The sequence below is a fragment of the Bactrocera oleae genome, chromosome X (genome assembly GCF_042242935.1).
Source record: "Bactrocera oleae isolate idBacOlea1 chromosome X, idBacOlea1, whole genome shotgun sequence".
Classification (NCBI taxonomy): Eukaryota; Metazoa; Arthropoda; class Insecta; order Diptera; family Tephritidae; genus Bactrocera; species Bactrocera oleae.
In genome coordinates this window covers 32,021,525-32,042,815 of record NC_091541.1, presented here as the reverse complement: position 1 = coordinate 32,042,815, position 21,291 = coordinate 32,021,525, and the positions used below count along the sequence as shown (strand labels likewise).

At 34.2% G+C, this 21,291-nt stretch overlaps 1 protein-coding gene and 1 long non-coding RNA gene across 10 annotated transcripts in view; both read left to right on the top strand.

The window, feature by feature from the left end:
- The first annotated feature begins 2,196 nt into the window (after window positions 1-2,196).
- LOC118681687 (uncharacterized) lies at window positions 2,197-5,179 on the top strand. Its single transcript, XR_004977394.2, has 2 exons — window positions 2,197-4,247; window positions 4,318-5,179. It is a non-coding gene; the product is annotated as an uncharacterized lncRNA (long non-coding RNA).
- Window positions 5,180-6,974: 1,795 nt separating this feature from the next.
- Window positions 6,975-21,291, top strand: part of Shal (Potassium voltage-gated channel protein Shal) — a 54,622-nt gene continuing 40,305 nt past the window's right edge. Inside the window, exons 1-5 of one of the 9 annotated variants that reach the window (XM_070112380.1) lie at window positions 6,981-7,198; window positions 7,806-8,097; window positions 8,387-8,421; window positions 8,784-10,128; window positions 17,289-17,451. In XM_070112380.1, the coding sequence (XP_069968481.1) occupies window positions 9,014-10,128; window positions 17,289-17,451 (1,278 nt within the window). In that variant the 5' untranslated portion in view covers window positions 6,981-7,198; window positions 7,806-8,097; window positions 8,387-8,421; window positions 8,784-9,013. Of the gene's footprint in view, window positions 7,199-7,805; window positions 8,098-8,386; window positions 10,129-17,288; window positions 17,452-21,291 lie in introns of all 9 variants that reach the window. The other 8 variants (XM_070112379.1, XM_070112377.1, XM_070112378.1 and 5 more) reach the window with 8 other exon arrangements.

The window sequence follows — 21,291 nt, the reverse complement described above, 5'->3', positions numbered from 1 at the left end:
AACTTTGCGTGAATAATACGTTTAAGGTATGCTACCTTGTGACCAAAAATTATCTTAATTGAACCAAAACTGTTCAAGCCAAATATGTGGACCCCAGTGCCTATAGTTGACTTTTTACCGAAAATATCGGTCAACATACAATAGAACAAGGCGGCAAGATCCACAAAGAAATCTAGAACGAGTATACCATTTGACTTTGAGAGTGTATAAAATGTTCGGTTACATCCGAACTTAGCCCTTCCTTACTTGTTAAAATTAGTTTTTGTACAGAAGCTAGAAGTTTGATGATTACTATCCCGTACATTACCTATGATTTCGACTGATATTTCCAAAGCAAGATGCTACGAGTCCTCAGGTAGAACAAGAGGATTACTCTGAATAACGGAACACTTTGAAAAGGTATCAATGTATACTAAATCTAAACATTTACCAAATTTATTCGGAATCTAATTAATTTGGTTCAGACCCAACTCGGACATTAAAAAAAAAAAACTCACTAAAACACGACCGATTGCGAATCGGTACGATATAGTCATCGAAAGCTTTCCACGAAGCACACGGTAAATTGAAATCTCCTAAAACGATTATTGAATCTGCATTAATTGCCTTCGAGGTAGAACTATTTATAAAGAAGCATGCTGCATGTATACAGACAAGTCCGAATGGGGTGGTATATAAGGTAGGGTTGGATGAATAAAGCAACTATTAACGTAGGCTATAATATATTTAAGTTCAAATGAGTCGATTCCTGGAACGAGAACGTCTTCAGATGGGATAGAGGAATGCACGTCAAATAGAACACCTCCTCCGATTCTGTTCAGTCAATCACATCTAAATATTTGTAATTATTTGGAAATTAAAATTGGACCTGTTTCAATACAAGTCGGTTAATTTTGTATTAAGACCTCTATCATTTTGATAATAAATGCTAGCGCATCTACCAGTCAGTTTTCTATATCGCTGGTTGCTTTTGGTAATTTAACAATGTTTTCCTCGGTATGATTTCTAAGTTTTGGCATAAATTCGCGCACATAAGCCCCGAGGGACAGAATAAGCTATCTAAGATCTTTTTGAAGGTTTCAAAAGAAACGTCTATTTTAAACGATGATATACTTTTATCATAACTGAAGTTAAATTTATGGATATTGATATCATCAATTTTTAAACGCGACGAAATGTAGGACTTATAGTCCTTCAGCGAGGTGTCCTTGACAAGTCTAGAAATAAATATAGAAAGATATATAGAATAACCGCCAAATTTTTAACAGATGCTACTAAGTTAATAGGGGGAGCCTCTAAAATTGTGAGACACTTACTACTATTATATAGAGCTTTTGGGGAATTGAGCTCTATGGAAGTTGACGGCTTATCAGCTTGAAGGGAAGGAGAAGAGAGATATATAAGGTCATTTGGAGGAGCCTAGTCTCCTGTGCAGAAGAACTAAGTGTTACTTCATTGGAAGGACGTTTACTCGTAGGAGCAGGTTTGGAGGATTCGTGAGAATCATTCAGACACATAAAAGATTTGAACGATTTTTCGTTGTGCCTAAATTTTTCGGTGAGGGTTTCAAGATTTCGAGCGATTTCGTTAAAGCTATTGCGTGTCTGCCTATAAACTTTAAATATATCGATTTCAATAGATCTACAATTTAAACAGGACCAACACAATCCCTTACAGTCCAGAATAGAATCTAAGATTCTACCTGTTAGTGCAGCACATTTAATATGGGCAAGCCCATCAAAAAGCCAGCATGAGACGTAGCGATCTGACTCGCCTTTAATGTAACAGTTGGGGAAGTTACACGACATTATAAACAACAAAGAAGATTAAAAGAAGATCAAACAAAAGAGTAAGTAAAACAAAATCTAATAGATATATAATAAATTAGTGTGTTAATAAAATATTAATAACGTATTTTAAGAACAAACGCAAAAATAATAGCAATTTTTTTTATCAATGTTCAAAACCAAGACAGTTTGAAAAAACAATAAAGCAAGTAGATTTAGATGCACTGGAACAAATAAAAAACTACACGCAACACAGCTGTGAATAAAGATGTAGATGAGATAAATAAAGGGAGGAAATAAAATAACATTAAACGAAGTGAAACAAAAGTTGACTTGGCACCAAAAATCCGAAAATTTAAACTTAATGATAATGCACAAAATCTACGAATAGCTTGCATATGTAATGTAACTAAACAGAAATTAACTTTCGTGTCGTATTACCTGTAGATATGCAAACGGTCTGGAAATGGTATGAAATCTAATTTAGTTGTCCAATACCAATGAAAATTCCACCGACGCGCCTAACACTTTCCGATAGCGGTGTTGTTTTCGAGGGTGCATGACGCTCTATATTTAGGGCCTTTGCCAGATCCGAAATGCCATCATCAATATATTGGAGTTATTTTTTACATTGAATAAAGTTTCACAATACTGAAATATCCATTGCATGCGTGAGCTGTGAACAACTTTCCATTTGAGCATATAGGTATAAGCGATGACAACAATGTTTTTTCAGGCGGTAATATGGCGCAACAATAAGAGATTCTAACATATGTGTCACGGCTTTCCTTTTGCCTGATTTCCACATCTTGTCGTCGGTGCTCCACAAATTGTTCTTCATAAGTCCAGAAATTTGCATATCTGGCAATGGTGGGCAAAATTTCTCCACCAAACGTTCGTGTAACCAATCAAAGTTATAAGAAAACCAGTACAGCTGTGGATAAAACTTACAGAAATATTGTTAAAGCTCGATGTCAGCTGGTAGGCAATACAAGTCTTCATTGCTTTTAATTTAGACTCTTTTTTAGGACTGGCCACTATTACAGTGTAACGTTGATGGTTAGTTTGCCAATAGCAACAATCTTTCACATGTGCAATATGCACAATTTCATATTCAGAAATACCAACAGGGTTGTTAAGGCTATTCAAAGAAAGAAAGATAGATAGATATATAGAGAAATTAAAACAAAATGCTATTGATAAGACATTCAAATACACATATATGAGCACTTGTATAGATGCACAATAATAATTTTTTAGGCATTACTGCCCATCGCATTCATAATTCAATTTCTTATACAATGAATAGGGTATATTAAGTTTCCTACGAACTTTGTAACACTTAAAAGGAAATGTCGGAAACCGTATAAAGTGTATACATATATAAATGATCAGCGTGACGAGCTGAATCTATACGTGAACTAGTGCGTACTACAGCTATAGTTGCCATAGAAACTGACCGATCAAAATCAAGTTCTTGCAAGAAAAACTTTTTTTGAAAGTTTCACTTTGGTTTTTATCTATAAATGTGAATTATTGAAATGTAATGAATTATTCGCGCCAAAATTATGCACAAAACTTCGCTTTTGCTGGCTTCTATTATTAACTCTTCAGTGCTGAAACCATAGACGACGACAAGCACCTGTCAAAAATCAAAATACACCCGTTCTTATGGGCACAGTTATTTAGCCAGCAGCATAACTTTACGGCAACAGGCTTGCAGTTGTCGCTATCGCTAAATTAAAACCAGTTTTAATTTTGCCGACGACAATGGGCAGCTGTAGTGTTGCCACTAATATGTGAAATTATTCAAAGCTCTACCTAGTCTAATGTTATTTTTATCAACAGAAGCATAAAATAGCTCTGATATATCATTTGTAATAGGAATTGATAATTTAAAACAAATTAATCAACCTATTTCCTTGTTTTTGCAAAAAAAATTTCACTTTCAACATATTTAAGTTTCATTGAAGTGAAAGGTTTTAGTACGAAATTGTGTACATACATCAGCTCTTTGATATGTCGCTGTCGTCTTCAAAATATTCAGCTAGCTTCAAGACGACATTTGCCACCAGAAAATTTCGTTGTCGTGCTGTCGTGTCGTGCCGTCGTTTTTGTGTTCAAAGTATTCTTCTTGAAAATTTGTTTAATCACGTTTCCTCTTTTAACATGTTATTATTTCGATATGCTTGAGTATCGATAGTTTTTAGTCTTTCTAAATTTACGATTCCTTATTCAATTAGAAATGACAGTAAATGTACATGTGTTAAGAAACAAATGGAAAAATGTGGTTGGATTTATGATATGAGTTACATCCATCTTGTAGGGTTTGTTAACGATTTACTATATAAGGGCTGCCGGATTGTGCAGCGGAAACAGCTCTAGTTAGAGTGTTGCTGTGTAGCGCGCAAATGAGATATAAGAAAGAAGTTGTAAACTCGAATAATAAGTAATAAAGCGGTAAGTTGTTGGAATTAGAAATAAATATAAGTGTTAGTCATTAAATTGGGACTTTTATTTAACAATCCAGTAATCGAACACTAGAGAGAGTTTCAAGGTAGACGATTTATCGAGAAATCCGTTACGACTGGTGTCAGAAGTGGAATTGTTAAAAGAATTTTCAAAGGGATAATTGTTTGAAAATGGCAAAGTTTAACGATGTCAAGATTCCACAACTACAAATGACTCTGAAGCAACGTGGTTTGGCAACGAATGGAGTAAAGTCCGAAATACAGTTACGAGAAGCCATGAAATCAGAAAACATTAATGTTGAGAAATATTTCTTTCAATTGGACATAGAAAAAGGGATAACGAGGATAAAAGAAAAGAAAGAGACTTAATGTTCATTAGAGTGAATGCGATTTTGGCCGTGTTGTCGCCGATGTCAACGCAAATACTGATACAGTGGAAAGAGCAAGAGGCACGTATATCGACACAGTTTAAAGAGCAGGATACACTCATATCGCACATGACCTTACAAAAAGGAGATGTGTTATCACAAAATGTTGGCACAACAATCCCGATTGTATTGGCAGTTAGAAACGCGGTTTTCAGCACGGTTTGAAACAATTGGGGAGGGGAGAACTGTCAGCAGAGTTGTTGGAGCACGGGATGCATATATCAACACAGGAAGAATAGTTGGGAGATCAAGAAGCGTGTATACCAGCCCAGATGTCTTTTCAGTCGGAAGGGCAGGATTTTTTTAAGAACTTCTATTTCTTCTACAACTCACTCGTAGTTAAACAGTCACACACGATACAGCCGTCATGGAGCCGTAGTTTTTCGTAGTGTCATACAAACTTTAAAAATTTAAGTTAAGTTTTTACTTTCAGTTTTAATTATAAGAAACTTTTGTAACATAAATTAATACATTAAAGATATGTGGTAACGTAGGTCCCCACAATACGTTTTATTTCAATTGCAGATTTCAGGAGAAAAATAATTGTTTTTTTTTTACAAAAGTTTGTAACGCCAAGAAGGACATCGGAGACCCTATAATGTATATAAATGATCAGCGTGACGAGCTAATCGATTTAGCCATGTCTATCCGTCTGATAACGGCAATTCCGACGAATGAACACCTTAGAGAATTAGCTCGCGTATATACAGAGCTAATTCTCTAAGAAGGTGTTCATTTGTCGGAACTGCCGTTATCGACATACAAGTATATGGAGCTATCATACAAACCGAACGATCAAAATTAAGTTCTTGTTTGGAAAACTTTTATTTGACAAAATATCTTCACGAAATTTGGCGTAGATCATTGATCTGAAAAAATTTTTCAGATCGGTCTATTATATTGTAGCATATAGCTGCCATATAAACTAAATGATCAAGACGAAGTTTTGCATTGAAACTTTTTTATTTGTGAAAGGTATTCTTGCATCGGTGCAACCGAAATTAACGTTTTTTCTTGTCGCTTTTTTTGTTTTTTTCGAGAGAATAAATCTCCAACCAAGATTTGCTGTGCAAATTATTAAATATTTTCGTCAATTGATTATAAAGAAAATAGAAAAATTTTAAATTCAATCATTCCTATATTCTTATATAAACATGTTATCTATATCGGACGAAATCTCCCAAGTATCTTTTCTTCGACAACAACCTTTTTTAGTTCTCAACGATTAATAAAAAATAAGCTTTCGACAGTTTTTCGAAATTCGAAAGAGTTCGAAAGTTATTGCCATTTATATTTTTTTGCATGATTTTGGAAAATATTTATTTTTTTGTGAGTGAAACTGTCCTCCTTTATTTGATATTACTAATTTTTGCAAAAAACAAAGTTTGTAAAAATACAAAAAATTTTTTTAAACAAATACAATTAGAGTAAATATCTCAATCGCTTTAAAAAATTGCTTTAACATTTTTTATTTTTCTACAGGTAAGTATTTATTTGAAGAAGTGAACAATTTATTGCTGCGCGACAAAAGAAAAATACGGATAAGTTTTGATCAAGTGAAAGTTTTCGTATTTTTTTTTTGCGTATGGTTCTTCATTAAATAAGAAATAATACGCTATTATATTTTAAAGCGATTGAGATGTTGACTCTAATTGAATTTGTTTAAGAAAATTGTTTGTATTTTTTACAAACATTGTTTTTTTTTGCAAAAACTAGCAATGTCAAATGAAAATGGACATTTTAATTCATAATTGAACTGCATATAAGCGAAATCGGTTCAATGAACCGATTTAGTAAAATTTAGCACACAGTTAGATACAATTCAAAAGATAGGAAAGTTTATATCTGAATTATATTGATAATATTATAAAACAATTCATAAATAAAAAGATATTTTTCTAAACATAAGCATAGCACAGTAAAATGCCAAATGGAAAATTCATTATTTTTCCATTAACAAATATTTGTATCAAAAATTTTCAAAATAAAACATTAAGTACAATCCCTTTATTTCTTAAACCGTCAATCACGTTTTCGCATTTTATCGTAAATAATATTTTAACTATATTGAATAGTATTTTTTTATAAAATATGTCAATTCCACTAAAAAACTCCTTTTTAATAAATATGTAAAAATGAAATGAGTATTTGTTTGAAAACAGCGGACAGTAATTTAACAGGCCCTATGGCTAAAGTAAATTGCATATCTACATATATTGGAATACAAAATTAGGTTTGTGTTGCACTTTATATTTATATAAGTTTTTTACTGTGATGCGCATGTACACTTATAATGGTATATATGTGTATATAATGGAATGAATATAATGGGGAAACCGTGCTTTTTAACAATAAATGGAGCAGTCATTTAATACATACCTGCAGCAGTAATGGTGCTACGTAGTATACATGTAAATTAAAAGAAACGAAAAGTAATAACATTTCTTGTAACAGAAACTATTGCTTATAAAATGTGTCCGAGTAGAAGAGTTTGCAGCACCTAGAGTGAAAGGTAATTACTGTGAAAACACGTTTCAAGAGTCATAACATTATTTGAAATGTTATTAACTAAGTTCAGACTGGGAATAATTTTAATAAAAGGACTTTAGTTCTTTTGTGTTTATATAAAATATTATTATGGACGTGTGCGTTAAAATCAACATGTCGCAAATATTAATCAATGTGTAGAAGTTTCTTATCAACCATAATAAGATAATGATTTTTCAATCTGAAGGTCATAAAAAATAATTGTATACATGGCTGTATATTAAAGATACAAAATAATTCTCTATATGTATACAACTACAGTTAATCTACGCAGAGAAGTAGGGTTTTTAGTTGATATTTCGTCAGCTGTAATAACGCAAATTGGATATTATGAAGCAACTGAAAAATCACAATATCTATGGCCAATTGAAGATAGATTTGTTTGTATAGCCTTCAATAATGATATCGCCTTACATCTAGAATTAATAATTTTAGATAACTTTACAGCATAGACGGAACTGTAGTGTTTATTTGAATGTAATCCCATTGTGCATGTTGTTTCCTGTATTCATATGTTATCTAAATGTGAATAGTCTATTGAACTAAACTTATATTTACTGTTTTTTTTTCAGGTATACCAATCTTAATGAACAAATCTAAGATAACTTCAAAGCATACACAGAACTAGAGTGTTTAATAACAACCACAAAAATTGTGAAGGTTGATCAGCGTATGAACAGTGTTGCAAATAATGCATTAATAAAATAACTGAATTAACATTTGAATTAAATTTTTTCCTTAATTAAGGATTAAAAAAGTAATTTGTTTTAGAATTAACATTTTTTCGCATTTGCGTACTTTGTGTTCTACCATTTGGAACTAAACCTCGCACAGAGGCATCCTCATTAATACGCTAGAGCACTGGTCGTTAAACTTATGCCTTCAAACGATTTATATTTTATCTATTTATAATTCTGATTTTGGGATTAAAAATTAAATTTAAAATTTTTTACTATTAAATCAAAAAATAGAATTTTCTATTTTTTACTATTAAATTAAAAAATTGAATTTTCAATTTTTAATGCCAACATCAGAATTAAAAAATGAAAATTTAATTATTAGTCCCAAACTAATTGAATTACAAAATTCGTATAAATATGATTTATAATCCTTAATAGTACAATGAATGAAATAAATATTTATTTTTTTTCAGGTTTACAATCATAAACTCAGATTACGCGTTCCAATGTAACCAACCACGTAGTTATTAATACGCTGGCAAAATTTGTATTAAGATTTTTTTTATAAAGTGAAACAACTTTGGAGTTTTTTAAAAATCCCCATGTAACCTGCTAAGTTTTTCAATAAGAAAAAAAGGCAAAAAGGAAACAACGCGGCTTAGTGTGCTATGTGAGGAAAATAAATAATGGAAAGGGCCGTTATGGAATAATTACTTTCACTTACATACTTTTTCTGCTGAAATCCACAGAGACTACTTACAGCGACAGAGTACTTCTGTTATTTCATATCAATTTATAAAATTAAAGTTCATAGAAAAACATTATATTAAAAAAATTACCTTATTTTAATAGATTTTAATTTCTATTTAGTTGCAAGACATCATGAAAATGTATGATTAAAATACTAAAAACATTCATATGGCGTAATTATGAGTAACCATTAATTGCATAACTCCTACAAAAGACAATAAACAAGTTTTGTATCGCGAGACTGTTTATAGCCAATAATTTTCAGATAAAAGTGCATAGCATTTAAATTTCTTTAATTATATATTACTATAATCAAAACAGCTTCAGTGTAAAACATTCCACCACATAGTATGGCCTCGGTCGCCGCTTGGCTGCCTTTTGCACGGGCGGCGGCCATCGGTTGGGTTCCAATTGCTACACACCCATTACCGCCTCCACCCATACCAAAAGACCGTCGTAAAACTGACGATGAAAAGCTTTTGATTAATGTTTCTGGACGTCGTTTTGAAACGTGGCGAAATACGCTTGAAAAATATCCAGATACGTTACTGGGATCCAATGAACGTGAGTTCTTTTACGACGAGGATTGTAAAGAATATTTCTTTGACAGAGATCCAGATATTTTTCGTCATATACTTAACTATTATCGCACAGGAAAACTTCATTATCCCAAACATGAATGCCTCACGAGTTACGATGAAGAATTGGCATTCTTTGGTATTATGCCCGATGTAATTGGGGATTGTTGTTATGAAGATTACCGTGATCGAAAACGTGAGAACGCCGAACGTTTGATGGATGACAAATTATCAGAGAACGGTGATCAGAATTTGCAACAGTTAACGAACATACGACAAAAAATGTGGCGCGCATTCGAAAATCCGCATACTTCTACAGCGGCGTTGGTGTTTTACTATGTAACTGGATTTTTTATCGCTGTCTCTGTAATGGCCAATGTTGTAGAGACAGTTCCATGTGGCCATAGACCCGGGCGCGCCGGTACTCTGCCGTGTGGTGAACGTTATAAAATCGTATTTTTCTGCCTCGACACCGCCTGCGTTATGATATTTACCGCCGAATATTTGTTACGTCTATTTGCTGCACCCGACCGCTGCAAATTTGTGCGCAGCGTAATGAGTATTATTGATGTTGTTGCTATACTGCCATATTATATTGGATTGGGCATTACTGATAACGATGATGTGAGTGGTGCCTTTGTGACGTTACGTGTCTTCCGGGTTTTTCGAATTTTCAAATTCTCACGCCATTCACAAGGCCTACGGATACTTGGCTACACATTAAAGTCATGTGCTTCAGAATTGGGATTTCTGGTATTCTCACTTGCAATGGCTATTATCATATTTGCAACTGTTATGTTTTATGCTGAAAAGAACGTCAACGGAACGAATTTTACATCTATTCCGGCTGCTTTCTGGTACACAATAGTAACAATGACAACACTGGGGTAAGTGAGCATTAATCTTGATAGTATTTGAGACATCTAAAAGTTTGCATTTGCTATTGCCAGTTTCTTTGCATCTAATACATATACATATTTCTATCTCACATTATTTGAGCTCAGTTAGGAAAAAATGTTCATATGAAAAAAAGCTATTTAAACTATCTTTCTATTGTAACTGTGGTATGTATCTCTATTTAATTGTGTTAGTAGATCTGAATACTCCAAGTTTTTATACCCTGAACAGCGTATTATTAGTTTGCCACGAAGTTTGTAACACCCAGAAGCAAACGTAGGAGACCTTCTGTCTATATACCCGCGAACTGATCTTTTAAATTGTTAGATATCGATCTCAAATTTAGCACACTTCTTTTTCTCACCAAGAAGCTGCATATGAGGTTTGGACAATTAGAGTAAGGGTAATTCGTGGACCGATTTCACATTTTCGGCATCAAACTATAGTATATCCAGTGTTATACATACATTCACTTAATTTTTTTAAGTTATCTTACATATTGACCGATCAATTGGTATATGGGGGCTAGAGAAAGTATTCAACCGATTGTATCCAGTTCACATTAAATTCAACTAGATTTCGAACATTTGGCATATGGGGGCTAAAGTTATAATTGGCCCGATTTTATATATTTTAGGCATAAAAACACACTGTTATTAAAGAGAGACATTCCGTGAAGTTATTAAGATAGCTCACATATTGACCGGTATATGCGGTATAAAGTCAACCGGAAGTTCGAAAATCTTTGCATTAGGTATAGGAAAATTATTGAACCGATGGTATCCAGTTTTGGCATCACGATATACTCTTAATATTTCGATTCGTTTCATAATAAATAAACAAAGTAATAGGACATTTTTATACAACAGGCAACATGTTGCTACAGAGTATAAAAGTTTTGTTCAGCTAACGGTTGATTGTATCACCTAAAAATAATCGAGTTAGATATTTTACATCTAATATACAATATAAAATTCTCGTGTCACGGTGTTTGCTACCAAACTCCTCCGCAACGGCTGGACCGATTTTGATGAAATTTGGTGTGCTTATCTGGGTAGGTCTGAAAATCGGCATCTATTTTTCGTACCCATAAATGTTAAGGGTGGTTGACCCCAAATATTACTTTTATCTTTTTTTTTAACAAAATTTTTTGTTTAGATTTTTTCACGATTCAGTATTGAAAAATACATACAATTCCAAATGTTCACACTTATGCGATCAAAATCTGATTTTTAATCGCAATGCGAATATAATAATTGTAGTATACTATAATTTTCATAAAGTATAGTTCTATCAACAAATCAGTTATTCCCGCCAGTTGTCTCCCGTTGGCACTTCTCAACCCGAAAACATCACGGAAGAGGAATAAAAATAAGTCGGCTTATTTTATTCTCATCAATTCAAGTTCATCGTCTCGAAAACGGCCAAAGCCGTTTACGAACGAAACAGCGCTTGATAGTGTTAAAAATACATCAAATACTACGCTCATCGAATTTGTTGAATTGTGTAATCGTGCGAATGTTTTTGGTGCCTTTGTACAAACACTGCTATTCAAAAGTAGCAGGCATTCGAGACCATTAACATTTCAAGATATACGTACAGTCTAACGTATAAAGATGCATGCCTTGCACTAAACTTGCTAGAAGATGACAATCAGTGGGACAGTATGCTTTCTGAAGTAGCATTATTCAGAACAGAAACACAAACTCTCTACTATTTGCTATATTATAGCAAATGCTGAGATACGATCAAGAAATGGCATCGCAATGGCCGTTGCATCATCTGGTATCGCAGAAACTTTATTAGATGGAGGCAGACAGCTCATTTAGTATTTAAGCCATTAAACATTCAAAATAATCCTGTCTGCAACATAAAAACACAATCGTTCATGGCCATACGGGCGTTTATAAGCTTCAAGATCCATCTGCCGAAAGTATCTCAAAACATCTGTTAGATATTGGCAATGGAAAACTGGCGTTCCTGTTGTACACATTAAATATTAGATTGGCTGGCAGAAAGATTTATTTTGGTAGCAAAAAATTTGGACGTCAATAAATTAAATTCAAAGATGTTGTTCAAACAGTAGTTGCCAGGAGACTTGGCGTTATACAAATCTATCGATGCTGTTTGCAGAAAGCCGCGAACTGAACGTTGGTTATCCGGTTATTTGACTTCATAATTTGAACCTACCACGATTTTGCAATGGCACAAGATTAGTTATTAAAAAATTAAATAAAATTATTAACGAAGCCTCCATTTTTAATGGTAAGTTTCGAGGCGAAAATGTATTACTGCCTCGAATTCCTATGATTCATACATATGTGCCAATTGAATTTAAAAGCTCTCAATTTTCTATTAGATTGACTTTCGCAATAGCGATCAACAGCTCACAACGCCAAACGTTGTTTATTTGTGGATTAGATTTGGGTACACCATGTTCTTTCAACGGACAACTTTATGTGGGATGTTCTCGCGTGAGCAAACAATCCAGTTTGTTCTCGTTTATTTATAATTTAAATAATTAGTAGTAGAAATATGAACTATTTTCGATGCGTATATATTTAGCTATCAAACGCCCACAAGCTTATAGTGTTAGTTATTTTTTAGAATATTTCCTAATAATAACGTTCATATATGGCAAAACAACGTCTGCCGGGTCAGTTAGTTTAACATATAAAACTTCCGTGTCACGGTATTTGTTCCAAACTCCTCTGAAACGGCTGGACCGATTTTGATGAAATGTGGTGTGCTTATCGGGTAGGTCTGAGGATCGGCCAACATCTATTTTTCATACCCTCAAATGTTAAGGGTGGTCCACCCCAAATATTACTTATTTTTGTTTGTTTGGACAAAAACACGTTGTTTTTTTTCACGATTCAGTATTGAAAAATACATACACTTCTAAATTTTTACACTTATACGATCAAACTTCGGTTTTTAATCGTTATTATTATACCTTCTGCTCAACGCAAAACGAGACTTTATCCATAACTCGACAAGGACATGACATATGGCCATACTTTTTTTTGCTTAGGTTGGCAGGACTGTTATATGTTTACATGTCAAATTTGAGCGCGATCTGTCACATAGTTTTTTTTGTAAGGCACTATAAACAAGTCAACCTCGAGTGTGTTTTTCGAATTTTACTGTGGAAATTAACGTTGAGCAAAAAGTGTTTGTTTGAAATTTTGTTATTCCATAGGAATAAGTGCGACGGACGCAATGAAAATGTTGCAGAAGGCATATGGGGAGTCTTGCCTATCACGTGCACGTATTTTTTATTGGTATAAGTCGTTCAAGGACGGCCGTACATCGCTGGAGAACTTGCCCCATGATCGTCGTCCAGCAACGTCAATAAACGAAGAAAACGTCGAAAAAGTAAAGAAAATTGTGTTGGAAAATCGTCGTGTGACTGAAAGAGAGATAGCTAGTGAGCTCAACATATCCAATGGATCCGCTCATAGCATTATTCACGATGTTTTGCGCATGAGACGTGTGTCTGCTCGACTTGTTCCAAAATCCAGCTCATACGTCTCGTCTTGTACGCGATTATTTGACCAAAAACAACGTAAATATTGTTCCGCAAGCACCGTATTCACCCGACATGGCACCGTGTGACTTTTTTCTTTTCCCTAAACTCAAATAGCCGCTTCGTGGAAAGCATTTTCAGTCGATTGAAGTCATAAAAGAGAATTCGAAGAAGGAACTGAAAGCCATACCTAAAGCGGCCTACCAGAAGTGTTAGGAAGATTGGAAAAAAAGGTGGCATATGTGTATCGCCTCTAATGGTGACTATTTTGAAGGGGATAAAATAAATATTCAAGAATAATTAACGGTTTTTGTTGTTTGAGCCAGTCTCGTTTATATTTGAGCAGAAGGTATTAATATATCCTATCTACAATAATATTTGTAGTATACTATAATCCTCATGTATTGTTTTATCAACCAATCAGTTATCCTCGGTAGGTGTCTACCGTTGTCACTTCTCAATCAGCAGACATCACGGAGTAGGAATGAAAAGAAGTCAGATTACTTTATTCTCATTAAGTCAAGTTAATTTTATTATTATAGTGAATTTAACATTATTTCTTTATGCATCTTGAAAACGGCCCATTCAAACACGCATTTTTCACGAACGAAGCAGCGTTTGATCGTGCTATAGTTTCATAAAAACATATGCTCACCGAATTTTTTGAATTGCGTAATCGTGCGAACATATTTAGTGCCTTTGCACAAACACTGCTCCATTCAGAAGTATTAAGCTATTTTAGGCATGCCCCGGTTTATTTTAATCAAACCAATTTGGGTCGTGTATATACAGTTAATCCAAGGCAGAATGAGTGCTTTTATCTGCGACTGTTGTTGATTAATGTCACCAGACTATTGCCATTTTAAGATATGCGTAATAGTTCAAACAGTCACTGCCACAAAACCGTGGACCGAATTAGCTGATACGACCTATCTTATGAGAGCGCAATATAAATGAACATACCGTACGGTAGGAGATCCGCGAAAATTGGGTTTTTCCCGTAGAAACGAGTGAGCTGAGAGTGAGAGAGCAATCTCTTGCAACGCATTCTTGTCAGTCTCGATTGTTTGTAGTGATTAAAAAATAAATTTGAATATGTTTGAAATATTCTTAAAATCACAGTCGAATACATTAAAATGGCAACATTGGTGAAATGAAAACAATAGAGAACAACTGATTTCAGTGTTGCAACTACGGGCATAACTTTTGTTAAATTTGGTTTGATATGGGCGGTAAGTACGGAAGGGAGGAATCTCGGTGACTGTTTGAAGCATTAATTAAATAGACAACAATATCTAATGTATAAGGATGTATACCTTGCACTAAGCTTGCTAGAATATGACAATCATTGGGACAGTATGCTTGCTGTTTCTCGCAATGTTCCACTACTAAGTGATGGTCAAATCGACCACATTGTGCTGGCAGTTTTGGCACGGAAAGAGAGATTAATTTTTTTTGAATGCACCAGGTGGAACTGGCAAAATATTCCTTATTTCACTACTTTTTGTTGAGACTGCTGCAATAACTTTATATTATGAAAGCAGAACAGTGCATTCGTCATTTAAGCTTCGATTAAAACTGCAACATAATCCACATGCAATGTGCATCATAAAAACACAATCGTCCATGACCACAGTGCTGAAACAGTGTAAAATTATCATTTAGGGTTGAGTGAACTATGGCACATAAACATTCGCTTGAGACATTGAATAGGATATTGAAAGATATAAAAACAACGGAAAACTATTTTTAGGCACTCTGTTACCCTTTTCAAGTGATTGCAGAGAGACATTTCAATGTTTAATTAAATACCGACAGATTTCTACACAATGATCAACCCACAAAATGCTTTCACCGACATTATATTGAACATTAAGACCAGAAAGTTTTCGAAAACTGTAAATAAGACTAAACATTTTTAATCTTCAATAATATTTATTTTGTCGCCTATAAAATATGCTCCAAATGAAGCGATACACATATGCTACTTCGATTTCCTTTGCATCGAAACGGGTTCCACGGAGTGGCACCGCTCACATTTAGGTGAAATCACATATCTCCGGACTTACTCGACCAATTCCAACCCAGTTCGGTACATAATATTATCCTGACGGTCTTATATTACATTGAGGGGCCCAATTGAGTCTAAAAATTGTCAAAATCGGATCATATCTGTTGAAGCACCCACATACGGAACATGTGGACCCCAGTGCGTATTGCTGACTTTTTGCCGAAAATATCGGTCAATCTGTGAGATATATTTTTGAAATTCAGGAAAATGTCTTTTTTTTAGTTATATCCCTGTGTCAAAAATGGATTGAATCGGGTTACAATTTCCCTTAGCCCCCATATACCTAATAGAAAGATTTTCGAACTTCCGACTGACTTTATACCCAATATGTGAGTTATCTTAATCAAATTGAGTGAACACATTTTAATATAACTGATATTTAGAATTTTCAAACATCTGGTTGACTTTACTTTTTATACATTGTTGATGGTATGTGATGTGCCTTAATGAAACCCAGGGGGCATCTGTTTATATTAATAATATGTAGTAATGCCAAAAATAGATAAGATCAGGTCAATATTGCATCCATCTCCAATATACCAAATAAAAGATTTTCAAACTTCCGGTTAATATAGTTCAATATGTAAGATATCTTAGCAAAACTACCTGACCATAAATTATTGGATATACGTTAGTTTAATGCCGGAAATATGTGAAAGTATGTTATACTAGTACATATAATAATTTCCGTTATTCTGATAAACCGTATTATATTAACGGCTTAGCGTGGAACATGAATGCAGTTGGTCTAGATCTTGGCCTTAATCTCATCTTCCTAATATTATATTATCAAATCCGATCTTCTGGTTGACTTTTTGCACATCAACTCAGTGTTTTAAATTTAGTCTCTTATGTTTATGTCAGATTTTAGAAAGATTTTAATATAATTTTCGCTGACAGGAAGTAAAATATAGTTATAAATAAATATAGGGTTAAAACTAACTACATAATATTATAATTATGGCATAAAATATAACTTAATAAAATACCAAATTTAATTGTTATTCATTCACGATTTCGTCGAATATTGAATGTTGAATTCTTTCGCAACTTTTTTTAATATAAAGTTTTGCCAACACCTGAAGGTGTTTCCCCGGCTTTGATCCTTGTAAAGTGCAATTTTATTTAAATTACATATTATTTAAATGTTGTTTCGTGCTTATGCATATATTTTAGTTGAAATGAACATTTTGATAGTAGACTTATGGTGTTTATCTAAAATAATTGGTTAATAATAATAGGGAATTCTTAACAAATGTTATACACATAAATTATGAGAGCTAAAGAAATTCAAATCAAGTTTTACTAATCTTCATCAGGGAACACAACCTTTTGACTCAGTTAAAATACTTACACCTGAGATCATTGTGTCTTTCTTGACTAGAAGTACTAAAGATTTTCAAATCACTTCACAACTCGAGAAAGCTATAGTCACTCCTTCTTGAATAACTATCGTGAAAGTACATTTTAAGCTCTCATAAATTATTTGTAGTATCACTTTACAAAATGAAAGAGTTTAAAATAAATCATAATATTTTATATACTTGCAGTTATGGTGACATGGTGCCTGAAACTATAGCTGGAAAAATTGTTGGTGGCGTTTGTTCTCTCAGTGGAGTACTTGTGATCGCTTTACCTGTACCAGTTATTGTATCAAACTTTAGCCGAATATATCATCAGAACCAGAGAGCTGATAAACGAAAAGCACAGCGGGTAAGAATATATAGAATTTAAACGGGCTAAGAAGAACTGAATTTCCTTATTCCTTGTAGAAGATTTTTTTTCCAAATCAGATAGGTAATTTGAAACAATTTAATAGGTCCTCTCTTTCAAGGTCAAAGTTGAGACATTTTTCTAGCAAACTAGAAATAAGAAATACCGGGAAATCATATCATAACCGGTTTTTCTAAAAAAAAAAAGGTTTTTCTCCCTGAGCTGAATATACTCAGTTGGGTATCGAAATACCCATTAGGCAGATGTGTATAGTATCTGCTGAAAAAAAATTAGTGAAATAGAAATTTATTTTTTGTTTAAAAACATAGTTGTTCAATCGTTTTGATGTAAATTCATATTAAAACTAACCAAAACATTTTTTTATAAGTTTATTTATTCTTTTTCTACTCTTGCAACATGTTGCTACAGAGCATAATAGGTTTGTTCACCTAACGGTTGTTTGTATCCCGTAAAACTAATCGAGATAGATATACGGTTACATTGTATATAAAAATGATGACGAGAGGAGTTGAATCCGGATGTCTGTCTGTGCAAGCTGTAATTTGAGTGAAAATTCATATAGAGTAATGAAATTTGGTACATGTGTTCCTTAGAAAAAAAATGAAAACGAGTTCGCAGAGGGGCGAAATCGGACAACTGCCAGCGCTATTTATCAAAAACTTATAAAATGCCATAAATAAACACTAAATTAAGATATAAAACTGTAATTTGGTATAGGGGATTGCACAGCAAGGGCATCTGCCGGCTAAAATTTTTGAAAAACATGTCCTAAATAACTTACGATATAATAAGCAAATCCCTGAAGCACCCTTCCGACACAGCAAAAATGGATGGATTTCTGTTAAAAACTACTAAAAGCGCGATAAATCAATACATAAATACGCCAGAGACATTGAATTTTACACCCAGGATGATACAAGATAGCTTTATAGGAGCCGGGGTTAATACTGGACTATGAGCGTGGAATCGCCCACATGTAGGTGGAATCACCTATCTCCGGACCTTCTCGACTAATTCCAACCAAATGTACATAACATTATTCTGACGGTCACGTCTACGTCTTATATAACACAATTTTAAATTCCATCTGATTTTCATTCCAGTATGCAACCCAAGTACCAATATATGTATCGAGATAAAACTTTGCCCGAATAGTGCGCTTAAAGTAGGCCACCTTATGATAGGGCTACAACTGTTCAAGCCACTAGATACTGTATCTGTGGACCCCAGATCTTACAGCGACATTTTATCGAAAATTTCGGTTAGTCTGTGAGATATGTTGTTGAGATTCAGAGCAAACCCTTTTCTGATAACAGTATGCCTGTATGTAAAAAATGGCTTGAATCGGATGAAGGCCGATTAGTCGCCATATACCTAATACCAAGATTGTCGAACTTCCGGTTTTATTTATACCGCATATATCGCCCAATACGTCGGTTATCTTGGTGAAAACGAGAGAACGTGTTTTACTAATAACAATATATCTTTGTGCTTAAGATGAATAAAATTGGGTGGAAACTTGTGTTAGCCAATATTACGATTTTCGAACATCCGGCTGTCTTTACTCCATATATGTTGGTATATTGGTGATGGTAAGTGTACCTTAGAAATAGATAATATCGGATTATGTTTTGCGCATAAAACTCTTAGTTACCATGCATTTACCATTGCTGCATCGAATTAATTTATAAGCAACGGCCAGTACAATTTCTTTACACCTACCTAAATTCTGTAGTTGTTTGTAGAATAAGTCAACGCCACCCGTCCATTGATTATATTCGCGTATTAATAACGGTTGGTCAATAATCGTCATTTTCCGATTTTTACGATCGTATCTTTTAGCACGACACATTGGCGTCCAGGTCGATCATCATCGCACCAGCTGTCTACCTACCCCTACAGCTCCTTGCTAATTAAAAGCTTACATTTTCTTTACATTTCATGAGTTTTTACACAAGGTATTACAAAATGTCAACACCCGCATTATTTCACAATTTCAATTTCACTTGCCTCCACTACGTAACACGATCAACAGGTTTCCATAGGTTTTAAATTTCGTGTGCATTTAGAACCCCTATTAGGCATTGGATACTTTATAACTAAAAGTCCGAGGATATAATAACGACTGATTTTATTGACATGTGTACAAAAGCATTACAATGCATGAATTATGAAAAGAAAAAGAGTACAAAAATAGTTTGCAGTGTTGCAAGAGGCAGATACATGCTATTTTAAGTACATGTTCATTTCCAGATTCTGATGAAAATCTATATCCTAACAACGATTAACTTGTCCAAAATCCTTCATATTGAAATGTTGCGAGAGGATCTTCTTTGTTGTTTTTAATCAATGGCTGTTGTTGGATTCTAACAGCAAATCATCTACGTATACAATGACCAACATAAAAACCTTCTTCACGCACGTAGGGTCATGGATTGAATTTTGTTGTCTTTAATCTAATTTTGTTGAGGGTTAATTTATGATACCAGATTATGCCTGACTGACGCAAACCGTACAGTGCTTATTTTACTAAACACACAGGATTTTCTCGTTGAAGTAATGCCTGCCACACTTTCAATTTTCTTCAACACGCTCATAAGCAAAGCTGGAACATCCATATAGATATCTTCGTCTAGATCCCCATTTATATACGCGGTGAATACATCTATTAGATGTACCTGGAGATCCTTTTCTGTACTCAGCGCCGTAAAAAGTCGTACTGAAGTTGATCGTGCAACTGTAGAGGAAACTTCATGAATGTCCGCCCCTGGACATTGAGCGTAACCCTTTGCTACTAGTCAAACTTTCTTTAGATGCTCATCTTTAGTACGGAGCACGAACTTGTTGCCAATTACTTTACGTTTCAAAGGCCCTTCAACTATTTGCCAAGTTCTGTTGCTCATGTGCGCCAAAAATTCCATCTTTTGTAGGATTTTTATTAAGTACAAACACTTTCGTACCAAATATTCATACAAATATACCATTCGTTTTGAATTTTCCAGCGTAACCCCTGTCTGTAATTTTAGCAACCGATAGCAAATGCGTACACAAGTCAGCCACATCCAAAACGTTTTAGTCCAATTTATTTGTTTCTGCAAACGTTACAGTAGTGCACACTTTACCAACACCACTTATTTTTGTCGAAGAATTTTTTGCTAAACTTAATTTTACATTTATTTGTTTGACACGTTCAAAAATGTTTGTATTCGCACTCATATAAGATGTACAGCCACTGTCCAAACTTTTTTACAGGGGTAGGCACCGCTTACGCGGTTATAGCCAGTTTCTATTTTTCGCTATTTGGCGCCAATTCGAGATACCAAGTGCATCCAAGTCCTTCTGCACCTGATCTCTCTAATGGAGTGGAGGTCTTCCTTTTCTTCTGCTTTATCCAGCGGGTACTGAATCGAATACTTTCAGTGCTGGAGTGTTCTTATCCATCCGGGCAACATGATCTAGCCAGCGTAGCCGCTGTCTCTTGATTCGCACAGTATGTCAATGTCGCGGTATATCTCGTACAGATCATTGTTCTATCGTCTGCGGTATATGCCATTGCCAAAACTCAAAGGACCATAAATTTTCCGCAAAACCTTTATCTCGAACACTCCTAACGCTGACTCATCAGATTATCATTTGTCTATGCCTGTTTCTGCGTTGGATATCAAGCGTTAATACTGATCCCAAGGTAGACGAAATTATCTACGACTTCAAACTGTCTGTGTTATGACTGTCAACAACAGTCTAGAAAAAGCAGAACTGGTGAGGCCAAGGATATCAAAGTCATCGACGTACGTCAGCAGCTGTACATTCTTATAGAAG